At 51.9% G+C, this 14,112-nt stretch overlaps 1 protein-coding gene across 11 annotated transcripts in view; it reads right to left on the minus strand.

Annotated features, from left to right (window-relative positions):
* Positions 1 to 14,112, minus strand: part of PTPRK (protein tyrosine phosphatase receptor type K) — a 609,180-nt gene that overhangs the window by 464,884 nt on the left and 130,184 nt on the right. For all 11 annotated transcript variants that reach the window (XM_064170307.1, XM_064170306.1, XM_064170297.1 and 8 more), the window contains exon 2: positions 13,819 to 13,941. In XM_064170307.1, coding sequence (XP_064026377.1) covers positions 13,819 to 13,941 — 123 coding nt within the window. The remainder of the gene's footprint in view (positions 1 to 13,818; positions 13,942 to 14,112) is intronic.

Raw genomic sequence — 14,112 nt, forward strand, 5'->3', positions numbered from 1 at the left:
TCTTCCAGCCTGGCTGATTCTATGATCCTATGCCCAACACTCTGGGTCCCTGAACAGTTCCTTATTTAGACTCTGTTCCAAGATGCTCACCTAGGCATGAAGAGTTGCATCTTCAGGACTCCATTTCAGAGGAGTTAATTTGGTGAATAATTCCTTGATTTCTCTTCCAAAGGTCAATTAACAATTCTGCAACTGGCTGCCTTTTCATCACTTTGAGAGGAGATTAAAACTGGAGGCATTCAGGGTTGTTTTGACAGGCAGTGCAAATATGTATGAACCAACCTGGGTGATCCTATGATTCCATGAAAATTCACTTGCTTTCCTGGGTGACCTGTTCTAGGTGATTCTGCTCTGACAAAGAGGGCTGGGGTTGGGCAAGATGATGTCTGGTGGTCCCTTCCAACCCCAGCATGCTGGGATTCTCAGTGCTGTGTGGTACTTGCGTCCCTGGACCGGCAGCAGCAGCCCCAGTGAAGCACAGAGCTAAGCTACACCAAGAAGGGCAGAGCTGAGCAGCCCTCTCCTGCTGCAGCACACAAGCTTAGCTGCAGTCTCCCTGCACACTCCAGCACTGGACCCTCTAAGCCCGTCTACAGGCTCTGCACTTTCACCCATGTTCTTCCAAAGCTGTGATTATAGGAACAGACTGAAAGCATTACAGAACTGCCTGGCTGGGGAAGAGCTTAAGGATCAGGCCCCAAGCAACCTGTTCTGAGGCTCTGAGCAGCCTGCTCCAGTGGGAGGTGTCCCTGCCAATACCAGGTAGGTTAGAACCAGATCATCTTTAAAGGCCCTTTCCAACCCAAACCAATCTATGGATCATCAAGTCCAGCCACAACCTAACACCCCCCTTCACAGAACTCTCAGACTATCACAGAATGCCAGGGGCTGGAAGGGACCTCCAAAGCTCAGCCAGGTCAACCCCTGCCAGAGCAGGAGCACCCAGAGCAGATCACACAGGAACACATCCAGGCAGCTCTTCAATATCTCCAGAGAGGGACCCCACAGCCCCCCTGGGCAGTCTGTGCCAGGGCTCTGTCACCCTCACAGGGAAAAATTCCTCCTCATGTTTCCATGGAACTTCCTCTGCCTCAGCTGCCACCACTGCCCCTTGTGCTGTCCTTGGCATCACCCAGCAGAGCTGGCTCCAGCCTCTGGCACTCACCTGCACATCTTTATAACATCAATGAGGGCAGCCCTCAGGCTCCTCCTCTCCCAGCTCCCTCAGGCTCTCCTCCTAAGGAAGATGTTCCACTCCTCTCTCCAGCAGTCCTATGTCCCTTTTGAACTGGAAGCATGGAGCTATATCCCTAAGCACCTCATCCAAATATCTTCTAAACACCTCCAGTGTGTGAGCTCATGCAAAAGCCATTCCTGTCAGTACAGAACTCTTCCTATCACCAACCCTGTGCCTGTATTTCCTGGCAAATTATGAGTACCATCCACAAAGCCTTCCCTGCACCCCTCCTCTCTTCACTAGCAAGTGAAGAGTGCTTGAGAACAACAGGGAATCCTTGGAATTACTCAACAGATTGATTTGTGCACTGTGCTGAGCAAGGCAAACAGGGTCAGGATGTTTACAGGTATGCTTTAGGCTGGCATTAATTGCACCCTGCTAATGAGGTAGGCTCCTTGCTCTTCAAGGTGCTGCTAACAATGCAGACAAGAAACCAACCACAAAGCTTACCGAGTAAGAAAAGCTGGGGAGGTTTTGGCTGTATACAAGGAGAAGCTTCAACTGAAACAGTGTTCAAGGAAACAGGACAGAAACGTGGACAGAGTATCAAGGGACAGAGATCAGCACTCAGAAATAGCTGAGTCTCCATCTCTGGAGGGGTTCAAGAAATGTGTGGCCATGGCACTTTGGGGCATGTTTTAATGACCATGGTGGTGCTGGGTTGATGGCTGGACTCAGTGACCTCAGAGGGCTCCTCCATGACCTCAGAGAGCTCTTCCATGACCTCAGAGGGCTCTTCCATGACCTCAGAGGGCTCCTCCATGACCTTAGAGGGCTCCTCCATGACCTCAGAGGGCTCTTCCAAATAGAACAATTATATGATTCTGTAATTAATGGACAACTGACATTCCAATAAGGGTCTGCTACAGGCAGAGTGATCCCTCCCTGGGAGCATTCAAGGCCAAGAGGGAAAGAGCTTTGAGCATCCTGACAGAGTGCAGTGTGCCCCTGCCTGTGAGCTGGAACTAAATCTTTTAAGATCCCTTCCAAACCAAGCCACTCTATTAGAGAGCAAAGTGGAAATATCTCTGGGAATGAGGGGACACAGGAATGAGCAGACAGAGACATTCTGCCTGAAACACATAGATAAGAAATGACCATGAAAGTGTGGCCTAAGGAGACATGAATCTGTTGGAGAGGATCCAAAGGAGGCCACAAAAATGATGAGAGAGCTGGAGCATCTCCCCGATGAGAGACGGATGATGGAGTTGGGTCTGTTCAGCCTGGAGAAGGGAAGGCTCCAGAGAGACCTTAGAGCAGACTTCCAGTAGCTGGAAGGGCTACAGGAGAGCTGGGAAGGGACTTCTGACAAGGGCTGGGAGTGACAGGACGAGAGATAATGGCTTTGAGCTGGGAGAGGGGAGAGTGAGAGGGGAGATGAGGAAGAAATAGCTTAGAGTGAGGGTGGTGAGATATGGAAACAGGTTGTGCAGGGAGGTTGTGGGTTCCCCCTCCCTGGAGGTGTTCAGTACCAGGATGGATGAGTCCTTGAGCAACGTGAGCTGGTGGGAGGTGTCCCTGCTCATGGCAGGAGGGTTAGAACTGGCTGATCTTTAAGGTCCCTTCCAACCCAAACCCCTCTGACACTCTATGATTCAGCACCAATACACTTCCCCCACCTCCACTGCCTTTCACCATTTATGTTCTCCAGTCTGTAACAAACGTCCAGGCTTCCACCAGGGATGCCAAGCATCACCCTAGAAAGCAGGAGCTGTCACCTTTTCATCCTCAGGAACCTTTCTTTTCTTTCTCTTTTCTTTTTTTTTTTCTTCTTGTCTTTTCCTTCCTTCCTTCCTTCCTTCCTTCCTTCCTTCCTTCCTTCCTTCCTTCCTTCCTTCCTTCCTTCCTTCCTTCCTCTTTCCTTCTTTCTTTCCCTTCCTTCTCTTTCTTTCTTTCCCTTTCTTCCTTCCTTCCTTCTTTTCTTCATTTCCTTCCTTTCTCCCTTTCTTCCATTCCTTCCTTCCTTCCTTCCTCCCTTCCTCTTTCCTTCTTTCTTTCCCTTCCTTCTCTTTCTTTCTTTCCCTTTCTTCCTTCCTTCCTTCTTTTCTTCATTTCCTTCCTTTCTCCCTTTCTTCCCTTCCTTCCTTCCTTCCTTCCTTCCTTCCTTCCTTCCTTCCTTCCTTCCTTCCTTCCTTCCTTCCTTCCTTCCTTCCTTCCTTTCCTTCCTTCCTCCCTTTTTTCCTTTCCTCTCTTCCTTCCTCCTTTTCTTCCTTTCCTTTCTTCCTTCCTCCTTTTCTTCCTTTCCTTCCTTCCTTCCCTTTCTTTCTTTCATTCTTTCCTTTCTTTCTTCTTTCTTCCCTTCCTTCCTTTCTTCCCTTCCATCCTTTCTTCCCTTCTTTCCTCCCCTTTCTTTCTTCCTTCCTTCCATCCTTCCTTCCTTCTCTTCTTCTTTCTTTCTTTCCTTCCTTCCCCTTCCTTCCTTCCCTTTCTGTCTTTTCTTTTCTTTTCTCTTCTTTTCTCTTCTCTTCTTTTCTTTTCTTTGCTTTGCTTTTCTTTGCTTTTCTTTGCTTTTCTCTTCTTCTTTCCCTCTCTATCCTTTCTTCTTTTTTTTCCTTCATTCCTTCCTTTCTATCCTTTCTTTCATTCCTTTCTATCCTTCCCTCCTTTCATAGCAGTGAATGCAGTTCTATCCTCTACAACGCAGCAGCACAGGAGGTCGGACACAACTTCTGCACGGTCAGTAAAATCACACAGCAGGACCCTGCAGAACTGGGAGCCTGTCTCTGCAGAGCTGGGAGCCTGTCTCTGCAGAGCTGGGAGCCTGTCTCTGCAGCGCTGGGAGCCTGTCTCTGCAGAGCTGGGAGCCTGTCTCTGCAGAGCCGGGAGCCTGTCCCTGCAGAACTGGGAGCCTGTCTCTGCAGAGCTGGGAGCCTGTCTCTGCAGCGCTGGGAGCCTGTCTCTGCAGAACTGGGAGCCTGTCTCTGCAGAGCTGGGAGCCTGTCTCTGCAGAACTGGGAGCCTGTCTCTGCAGCGCTGGGAGCCTGTCTCTGCAGCGCTGGGAGCCTGTCTCTGCAGCGCTGGGAGCCTGTCTCTGCAGCGCTGGGAGCCTGTCTCTGCAGAGCCGGGAGCCTGTCTCTGCAGCGCTGGGAGCCTGTCTCTGCAGAGCCGGGAGCCTGTCTCTGCAGAGCTGGGAGCCTGTCTCTGCAGAACTGGGAGCCTGTCTCTGCAGCGCTGGGAGCCTGTCTCTGCAGAACTGGGAGCCTGTCTCTGCAGCGCTGGGAGCCTGTCTCTGCAGAGCTGGGAGCCTGTCTCTGCAGAACTGGGAGCCTGTCTCTGCAGAACTGGGAGCCTGTCTCTGCAGCGCTGGGAGCCTGTCTCTGCAGAGCTGGGAGCCTGTCTCTGCAGAGCCGGGAGCCTGTCTCTGCAGAGCCGGGAGCCTGTCTCTGCAGCGCCGGGAGCCTGTCTCTGCAGCGCTGGGAGCCTGTCTCTGCAGAGCCGGGAGCCTGTCTCTGCAGAGCCGGGAGCCTGTCTCTGCAGAGCCGGGAGCCTGTCCCTGCAGAACTGGGAGCCTGTCTCTGCAGAGCCGGGAGCCTGCCTTTGCAGAGCTGGGAGCCTGTCTCTGCAGAACTGGGAGCCTGTCTCTGCAGAACTGGGAGCCTGTCTCTGCAGAACTGGGAGCCTGTCCCTGCAGAGCTGGGAGCCTGTCTCTGCAGAACTGGGAGCCTGTCTCTGCAGAGCTGGGAGCCTGTCTCTGCAGAACTGGGAGCCTGTCCCTGCAGAGCTGGGAGCCTGTCTCTGCAGAACTGGGAGCCTGTCTCTGCAGCGCTGGGAGCCTGTCTCTGCAGAGCCGGGAGCCTGTCTCTGCAGAGCCGGGAGCCTGTCCCTGCAGAACTGGGAGCCTGTCTCTGCAGACCTGGGAGCCTGTCTCTGCAGAGCCGGGAGCCTGTCTCTGCAGAGCCGGGAGCCTGTCCCTGCAGAACTGGGAGCCTGTCTCTGCAGAGCCGGGAGCCTGCCTTTGCAGAGCTGGGAGCCTGTCTCTGCAGAACTGGGAGCCTGTCTCTGCAGAGCTGGGAGCCTGTCTCTGCAGAGCTGGGAGCCTGCCTTTGCAGAGCTGGGAGCCTGTCTCTGCAGAACTGGGAGCCTGTCTCTGCAGAGCTGGGAGCCTGTCTCTGCAGAACTGGGAGCCTGCCTTTGCACAAGGCACATCTTGAGTGCTTCTCTCAGCTCTGCTTTAGCCAGGCTGGATGACAAATGTGTTTAAGGACTTCCCTCCACTACTGTTACTTTATTTTCCTCAGATTTCTAGAAAACCAATTAACCCCCCCCAAAAAAAATCAGAACTCATCCAATCCAGGAACATTCTCCATCTGGGAGATCAGAAACAAGACATCCATCTCAGCACATCACTATAATTTAGACATTCTTCAAACTGCATTTGTAGCCAAGAGGGTAATGGCCCTTAGCATTAAAGAAGCCCTTCATTAAGTGGCTCCCCCTCACATAGCCCATTACAGCCTCTCATGCCCTGACCCTGCTTAGCCTCAGCATAATGCTGCTGTTAACAGGCAAACTAAACAAGGTAAATAAACTGCCTTCTCCATCTGAGGGTAAGAATAGCCCTAAATGCATTGTTAATATGGAGCACTCCCACCTGGAGCACTGCATCCAGTTCTGGAGCCCCTCTTGCTATGGATGTGCTGGAAGGTGTCCAGAGAAGGGCCACAAGGATGAGCAGAGGGCTGGAGCTGCTCTGCTGTGAGCAGAGACTGAGGGAGTTGGGGCTGTGACTGAGAGCCCTGGGGCTGTGCAGACTGGAGAAGAGGAGTCTGAGAGGAGATCTGATCAACGACTACAAATCTCTGAGGGGTGGGGGCCAGTGCCTGGGGCCAAGCTCTTTCGGGTGGTGCACAGCAATAAGCCAAGGAGCAACAGCTACAAAATGGAACAGAGAAGGTTTCACCTCTGCATGAGGCGAAACTTCTTTATAGTGAGGGTGGCAGAGCCCTGGAGCAGGCTGCCCAGAGAGGTTGTGGAGTCTCCTTCTCTGGAGCCTTTCAAACCCACCTGGATGCATTCCTGTGTGAACTACCCTAGGGGATGCTGCTTTGGCAGGACGGTTGGACTTGAAGATCTCTGAAGGTCCCTTCCAGCCTCTAATATTCTGTGATTCTGTGACAGCTCCCAAGTGACCTCATCGTGGCTTTTCAGTATCTGAAGGGGGCTACAAGAAAGCTGGGGAGGGACTTTTTAGGCTGTCAGGGAGTGATAGAACTGGGAGGAATGGAACAAAGCTGGAAATGGGGAGATTCAGACTGGATGTTAGGAAGAAGTTCTTCAGCATGAGGGTGATGAGAGCCTGGAAGGGGATGCCGAGGGAGGTGGTGGAAGCCTCATTCTTGGAGGTGTCTAAGGCCAGACTGGATGAGGCTCTGAACAGCCTGATGTAGTGTGAGGTGTCCCTGCCCATGGCAGGGGGGTTGGAATTGGATGGTTCTTGTGGTCCCTCCCAACCCTGACTGATTCTATGACTCTGCAAAATGAACCCTTAGCACAGCCCCAAAGAAACCACTGATGTTTGCTTTTTCTCTGCCAAAGGAAGTCACCTACACACATTGAACAGGCCTCTCAAATAACTGGGGTAATCCACAGCCAAAATTGGATCCCATGTTATCAGCTTCTCCACCTTCCATACTGCAGAGCATAATGCATAAAAATCACACACCTGCAAACACAGAACTGCTTTGGTTGGGAAAGACCTCCAAGACTGAGTCTGATCATCATTGTAAGACACCATGGCCTGTAAACCATGTCCCCAAGTGCCATGGGCACACATTTCTTGTACACCTCCAGGGATGGGGACTCCAGCACCTCCCTGGGCAGCCTGTGCCAATCCCTGACCACTCCTGAAGCAAAGATAATTTTCCTCACCTCCAACCTAACTCTCCCTTGGCACAATTTCAGGCCATTTCCTCTCATCACCTCATGCTAGGGAGCAGAGCCCAACCCCCACCTCACTGCAAGCTCCTTTCAGGGAGCTGTAGAGAGCAATGAGGTCTCCCCTCAGCCTCAGCCACCCTCGGCTCCCTCAGTTCCTCCCCAGCCCTGTTCTCCAGACCCTTCCCCAGCTTTGTTAACCTTCTCTGAACAGGCTCCAGAATCTCAATATCCTTCTTTGATTAAGGGGCCCAAAACTGAACCCAGTACTCATGGTGTGGCCTCACCAGTGCTGAGTACAGGGGCACCATCCCTTCCCTACTGCTGGCCACATAATTCCTGATCCAGCCCTGCATGCTGGTGGCCTTCTTGGCCTGCTGAGCACACACACTGGCTCAGATGGCTGCCAAGCAGCACCTCAGGTCCTCCTCAGCTGGGCAGTTCCCAAACCTGAAGCATTCACAGGGTTGTTGTCACCTAAGCACAGGACCCAGCACTTGGCCTTGCTGAACCTGATACAATCAACCTTGGTCCATCAATCCAGCCTAGCCAGATCCCTTTGCAGAGCCTTCCTACCCTCCAGCAGATCCCACCCCATTGAGTGCCATCTGCATGCTCTAAAGGGTTTCCTTCAACATAAGGAAGGTTGTTCCCACAGAAATACAAAGCCCAGCAGCTAAATATTTTGACTTGGTTTCTGTCACCCTGTCTACAAAAAGCAACATTTGGTTATCTTGCCACAGAAAATGCAAATCCTGTGCTGTGGAACCATTCCCATCTAAGGAACAACTTGGATAGTCTTGGACCATTCAGCCTAGAATGACACCAGCAGCAGGCTGCACCTTTTACAAGGCTGAATGGATTGGAGAAGGTGACAAAGGATCTGCTGTACCATCATAAAAATCATAGCATAGAATGATTTGAGTTGGAAGGGACCTGAAGCATCATCCAGTTCCAAACCCCTCTGCCACGGGCAGGGACACCTCCCACCAGCCCAGGTTGTTCAAGGACTCATCCAGCCTGGCCTTGAACACCTGGACAGATGGGCAGAGGCCAATGGGATGGGGTTCAATAGCTCAAAGTGCAGGGTGCTGCACTTTGGCCACAACAACCCCATGCAGAGATACAGGCTGGGGTCGGAGTGGCTGGAGAGCAGCCAGACAGAGAGGGATCTGGGGGTGCTGATTGATACCTGCCTGAACATGAGCCAGCAGTGTGCCCAGGTGGCCAAGAGAGCCAGTGGCATCCTGGCCTGCATCAGGAATGGTGTGGTCAGCAGGAGCAGGGAGGTCATTCTGCCCCTGTACTCTGCACTGCTCAGACCACACCTTGAGTGCTGTGTTCAGTTCTGGGCCCCCCAGTTTAGGAGGGACATTGAGATGCTTCAGCATGTCCAGAGAAGGGCAACGAGGCTGGGGAGAGGCCTTGAGCACAGCCCTACGAGGTGAGGCTGAGGGAGCTGGGATTGGTTAGCCTGGAGAAGAGGAGGCTCAGGGCAGACCTTATTGCTGTCTACAACTACCTGAAGGGTGGTTGTGGCCAGGAGGAGGTTGCTCTCTTCTCTCAGGTGGCCAGCACCAGAAGGAGAGGACACAGCCTCAGGCTGTGCCAGGGGAGATTTAGGCTGGAGGTGAGGAGAAAGTTCTTCCCTGAGAGAGTCATTGGACACTGGAATGGGCTGCCCGGGGAGGTGGTGGAGTCGCCGTCCCTGGAGCTGTTCAAGGCAGGACTGGACGTGGCACTTGGTGCCATGGTCTGGCCTTGAGCTCTGTGCTAAAGGGTTGGACTTGATGATCTGTGAGGTCTCTTCCAACCTTGGTGATACTGTGATACTGTGATACCTCCAGGGAGGTTGTGGCGCACAGAAGCACCGAATGTGATCACATCACATCACCAGCTCCACCACCTCCCTGGGCAGCCCATTCCAATGCCAATCACTCTCTCTGACAACAACTTCCTCCTAACATCCAGCCTAGACCTGCCCTGGCACAGCTCCAGGCTGTGTCCCTTTGTTCTGCTGCTGCTTGCCTGGCAGCAGAGCCCAACCCCACCTGGCTACAGCCTCCCTGCAGGCAGCTGCAGACAGCAATGAGCTCTGCCCTGAGCCTCCTCTGCTGCAGGCTGCACACCCCCAGCTCCCTCAGCCTCTCCTCACAGGGCTCTGCTCCAGGCCCCTCCCCAGCCTTGCTGCCCTTCTCTCAACACCTTCCAGCACCTCAACATCTCTCTGCAATGCAGGAGCCCAAAACTGGACACAGTACTCCAGGTGTGGCCTGAGCAGTGCTGAGCACTGGGGCAGAAGAACCTCCTGTGCCCTAAACATTCCTAAATGCCACAGAGCTGGGAAGTGGAAGAGCATTTGAGGCATGAGCACCACTCATTTGCCCTACCTCTGAGTTCTTACCATGGCAACTGCTAATGGCTGCTCTCCAAACCAGCAGACCTTCAGCTTGATCTAACACAGCTGCTTCCATAGGCTCTCAGAAGCCTCGTGGTGGCCATCAGGTGTTTTCCAAGGTTTTAATAAGTAATCCAAAGGTTTTATCCTGTAAAGCTGCAGTTCAAACAACTTAGGAGTTGGTATTTATAGCTGTACACAAGCACCTGTCTCTGAGTGTTCCCTTTCTTTCCAAACTGAGTGTTCTCTGCCTTTCCAAATTAATCATTATGGGCTGCATTTACTTTTCCCCTATCAGGAGTTAAGTGGCTTTTGCCTCTGTTCATAATGGGAGCAACACAATGTAGGGCAGTACAGAAAAAACTCTGAAGTTGCATTAATTGCCCAGAGATAATTGCAGAGGCCTCACCAATAGCATTTACCATTGCTACCCCTGCAAAATGCTTTCCATTAGGACAGGTTTTCATAGCACTCCAGACCTTGTGCCATTAGCTCTGAACTTTCAGATGGGTTATCCTTCTGCAGAGCACAACACTTCTGCAGGCTGCACACCCCCAGCTCCCTCAGCCCCTCCTCACAGGGCTGTGCTCCAGGCCCCTCACGAGCCTTGCTCCCCTGCTCTCAACACCTTCCAGCATCTCAACATCTCTCTGCAATGGAGGAGCCCAGAACTGGACACAGCACTCAAGGGGTAGCCTGAGCAGTGCTGAGCACAGGGGCACAAGAACCTCCCTTGTCCTGATGGCCACACTGCTCCTGAGCCAGCCCAGGATGCCATTGGCTCTGCTGCCCACCTGGGCACACTGCTGCCTCATCTTCAGCCTACTATCCACCAGCACCCCCAGGTCCTTTTCTTCCTGGCTGCTCTCAGCCACTCTGGCCCCATCCTGTAGTGCTGCTTGGGGTTGTTGTGGCCAAAGTGCAGAACCCTGCACTTGGCCTTATTCAATCTCATTCCATTGGCCTCTGCCCATCCATCCAGCCTGGCCAGGTCCCTCTGCAGGGCTCTCCTCCCCTCCAACAGCTCCACAGCTGCTCCTAGCTTGGTGTCATCTGCAAACTCACTGCTGCTGGACTCAATCTCCTGGTCCAGGTCATCAATAAAGACACTGAACAGAACTGGTCCCAGCACTTATCCCTGGGGCACAGCACCAGTGCCAGCTGCCAGCTCAATGTGCCATCATTCACCACCACTCTGGATCCAGCCCTTCAGCCAGTTCTTGATCCAGCACAGAGTGAATCTGCCCTCTCTCCTTCAGGAAGCTTGTCCTTACATTCCTCACTGAAAGCAACATGAGCACTGCTGGTGCATGTTCAGCCTACTGCTCATCTCAAAGGTCTTTTCCAACCTGCTCAATTCTATGGTTCCATGAGTAAACATCAAACTTGTAAAGAGCAGTCCAAGATGTTTAGAATTCTAACCACAGAAAGAAGGCAAAAGACAATCAGCTGAGTTTTCTGCCTATCCTTGAACCCTTCCTTTATTTTGGCAGGATTTATTGAGCAGCCAGCCTCACACAGAGATGTCAAAGAGCACTTCCTGCAGAGCAGCTCAAGTGCTGCACCCAGAAAAGGGTCAGCAGCAGAACAGAACAGAAATCAGGTACCAAGGTCAGCGAGCACTGTGTCATTTAACTCTGAAAAGCAACCTAAGGCTGGCAGGTATGCAACTTGGGAGGAGCCAGAAACAACCCTGTCATTCAAGCTCACTCAACAAACCAAACTCCTCAAGCTGCACACCTATACAAGGTGTGCCTCAGGTCTGAGAACACCAAACTGTTTACCAAACGCTGCTCCCATCACAACTGAGACACCTCCAAGCCTCCTAACAAACGATGGAGGCTCTGAAAAACACAAACTGCAAAGTACCTCATTTGGGCATTCCTAGGGGAGATACTGTTTTGAATTTGTTAATAGAAGACCATCATGAATGAGTGCTGAGGCTTCAGGGCTCGGATTTACTCTTCAATATGCAAACTCGAAGCAGCAAGTAGCCCATTAAATAAAGTGGGGATCTTGCTTAATTAACCTATTTTGTAAAGATATGGAGGATGGCAACAGCTGCTCACATCAGTGCCTCCAAAGCAGGGGGAACCCAGCCAGGCAGCAGCTGAGGAGTAAAATTCCAAGCACCAACTACCACTGCAACACATAAAAAGCAGCAGAAGGAACGGCGCAGAGCTTAGGTTACTCCTGTGTGCCAACACTTCCCACTCCTTCTCCATGCATGCCTCACAAAAACCTCTTAGATACAAATAAAATAGCCATGACCTTTCTTTCCCTCCTCTGCATGATTAATTACTTAATGTATTATTAATTGGAAAATGTATCTGAATTTCAAATGCTTTCATTTTCTCAGCATCTCGTGCTGCCTGGGAAGCGCCGATTAAGCTGTTCATCAAAGGTGAGCAGGCAAGGTCATGTAGGCTCTGCTTCTTCAGTTATTCATTACCTGTCCTAAATAGTAATTAACAACAGCAATATTTCCATAAATCAAAGCTTTTCTGATTGCCTCTAGATGATGAGCAGTTGGAAAGGGGGGGAGGGGAAGGGAAGGAAGGAAGGAAACAGTGTGTGGCTTTCGGGGTCTATCTTTTATTTCAGCATGTCTCCTCGTGTGCTCCTGAGTCATTCCATCTTTTCATTAGCTGGCACTTCAGACACAGAACTCCACTGCAAGTCAACACCAGCTCCACACAGAGTGAAAAACAGGTCATGGCTTGTTTTCTCCCTATCCTGTGTCCCCCCAAAAGGAAAGGAGAATTGGATCTAAGAAGGCTTCTCAATGAACCAAATTTGTCCCCCCCGGCCAGGGCTAGGAGGAATTGAACTAAACTAGAAGTGAGGAGATTCAGATTGGATGTTAGGAAGAAGTTCTTCACTATCAGAGCAGTTAGACCCTGGAACAGGTTGTTCAGGGAGCTGCTGGAAGCCTCATCCTTAGAAGTTTTAAGGCCAGGCTGGATGAGGCTCTAAGCAACCTGATCTAGTGTGAGGTGTCCCTGTTCATGGCAAGGGGGGAGGAATTACAATCATAGAATCCAACAGGTTGGAAGAGACCTTCAAGCTCAGCCAGTCCAACCCAGCACCCAGCCATATCCAATCGATCAGACCATGACACTAAGTGCCTCACTCAGTCTTTCCTTGAACATCTCCAGCGATGGGGACTCCACCACTTCCCTGAGCAGCCCATTCCAATGTCTTCTGCCTGGAAGTTTTTAAGGCCAGGCAGGATGGGGCTCTGAGCAACCTGATCTAGTAAGAGATGTCCCACTCAGGGCAGGGGGCTGGAGCTGGATGATCCTTGAGGTCCCTTCCAGCCCTGACAATTCTGCGATTCTATGATTGTTTTGGATTCTTTTTACTACACCCATGAACAAGGTCTAAAGTGGAGATCCCAAGCACAACTCCAGGCTGGGTGAGGAATGGCTGAGAGAAGCCCTGAAGAAAAGTACCTGAGGGTCTGAGTTGATGCAAAGTCCAACAGGAGCCTGCAGTGTGAGTGTAGCCCAGACAGCAACCCTGTGCTGGACTGCAGCAAGAGCAGTGTGGGCACAGGGCAAGGGAGGGAATTCTGCCCCTTGGCTCTGCTCTCCTCACACCCCACCTGCAGTCCTGGTAGCACTTCCAGAGCCCCCAGCACAAGCAGGACATGGAAGTGTTGGAGCCAGTCCAGAGGAGGCCACCAAGATGCGGAGAGGGCTGCAGCAGCTCTGCTGTGAGGGCAGCCTACAAGAACTGAGGCTCTGCAGCCAGGAGAGGAGAAGGCTTGGAGGAAACCTTGGAGTGGCCTTGCAGTATCTGAAGGGGGCTCCAGAAGGGCTGGGGAGAGACTACTGACAAGGTCTTGTAATGCCAGGAGGAGGAGGAAGGGTTTGAACTGGCAGAGGGGAGATTCAACCTAGATGTTAGGAAAGGGTTCTTTGTAGTGAGGTTGATGAGACACTGGCACAGGTTGAGGGTGGTGAGACACTGGCACAGGTTGAGGGTGGTGAGACACTGGGATAGGTTTCCCAGGGAGATTGTGGAGCACAGAAGCACCCAATGTGATCAAAGATCACATTGGGTGCTTCTGTGCTCCACAATCTCCCTGGAGGTGTTGAGAACCAGATTGAGTCAACCTGTTCTAGTCGGAGCTGTCCCTGCTTACGGCAGTGGGTTGGAACCGGATGAGCTTTGAGGTCCCTTCCAACCTAAACCATTCTAGGATTGCATGATTCTATCACAGAGTATGACCTTGACATCATATCCAGTGATGCTCCAAGTCTTTTAACCAACTCATCCCATCAGTATCTGTGGAGTTCCTCACCTTGAGGCATCTCTGGTGGCAAGTAGTGAGGCTCCTGCGCGCTAACGTGTACCCAGTCGAAGTCATCGTACAGGTCTTGGTGGTAGTCACAGGGCCCAGGACCATCGTCGAACGTGCATCCTCCTAGGGAAGACATAGCTTGTTAGTTCATTTCAAACCACAGCTCTTACAAGAGACAAGCAGAGGTGTTCTCTCCCCAGAACAAGCTGCCCAGGTTGGTTATGGATGCCCCCTTCCCTGGAGATCACAGGATGTAAGGGGCCTGTGGTCAGGCCACACCTTGAGTGCTGTGTC

Source organism: Pogoniulus pusillus, chromosome 33, assembly GCF_015220805.1.
Source record: "Pogoniulus pusillus isolate bPogPus1 chromosome 33, bPogPus1.pri, whole genome shotgun sequence".
In the NCBI taxonomy this organism is placed as follows: Eukaryota; Metazoa; Chordata; class Aves; order Piciformes; family Lybiidae; genus Pogoniulus; species Pogoniulus pusillus.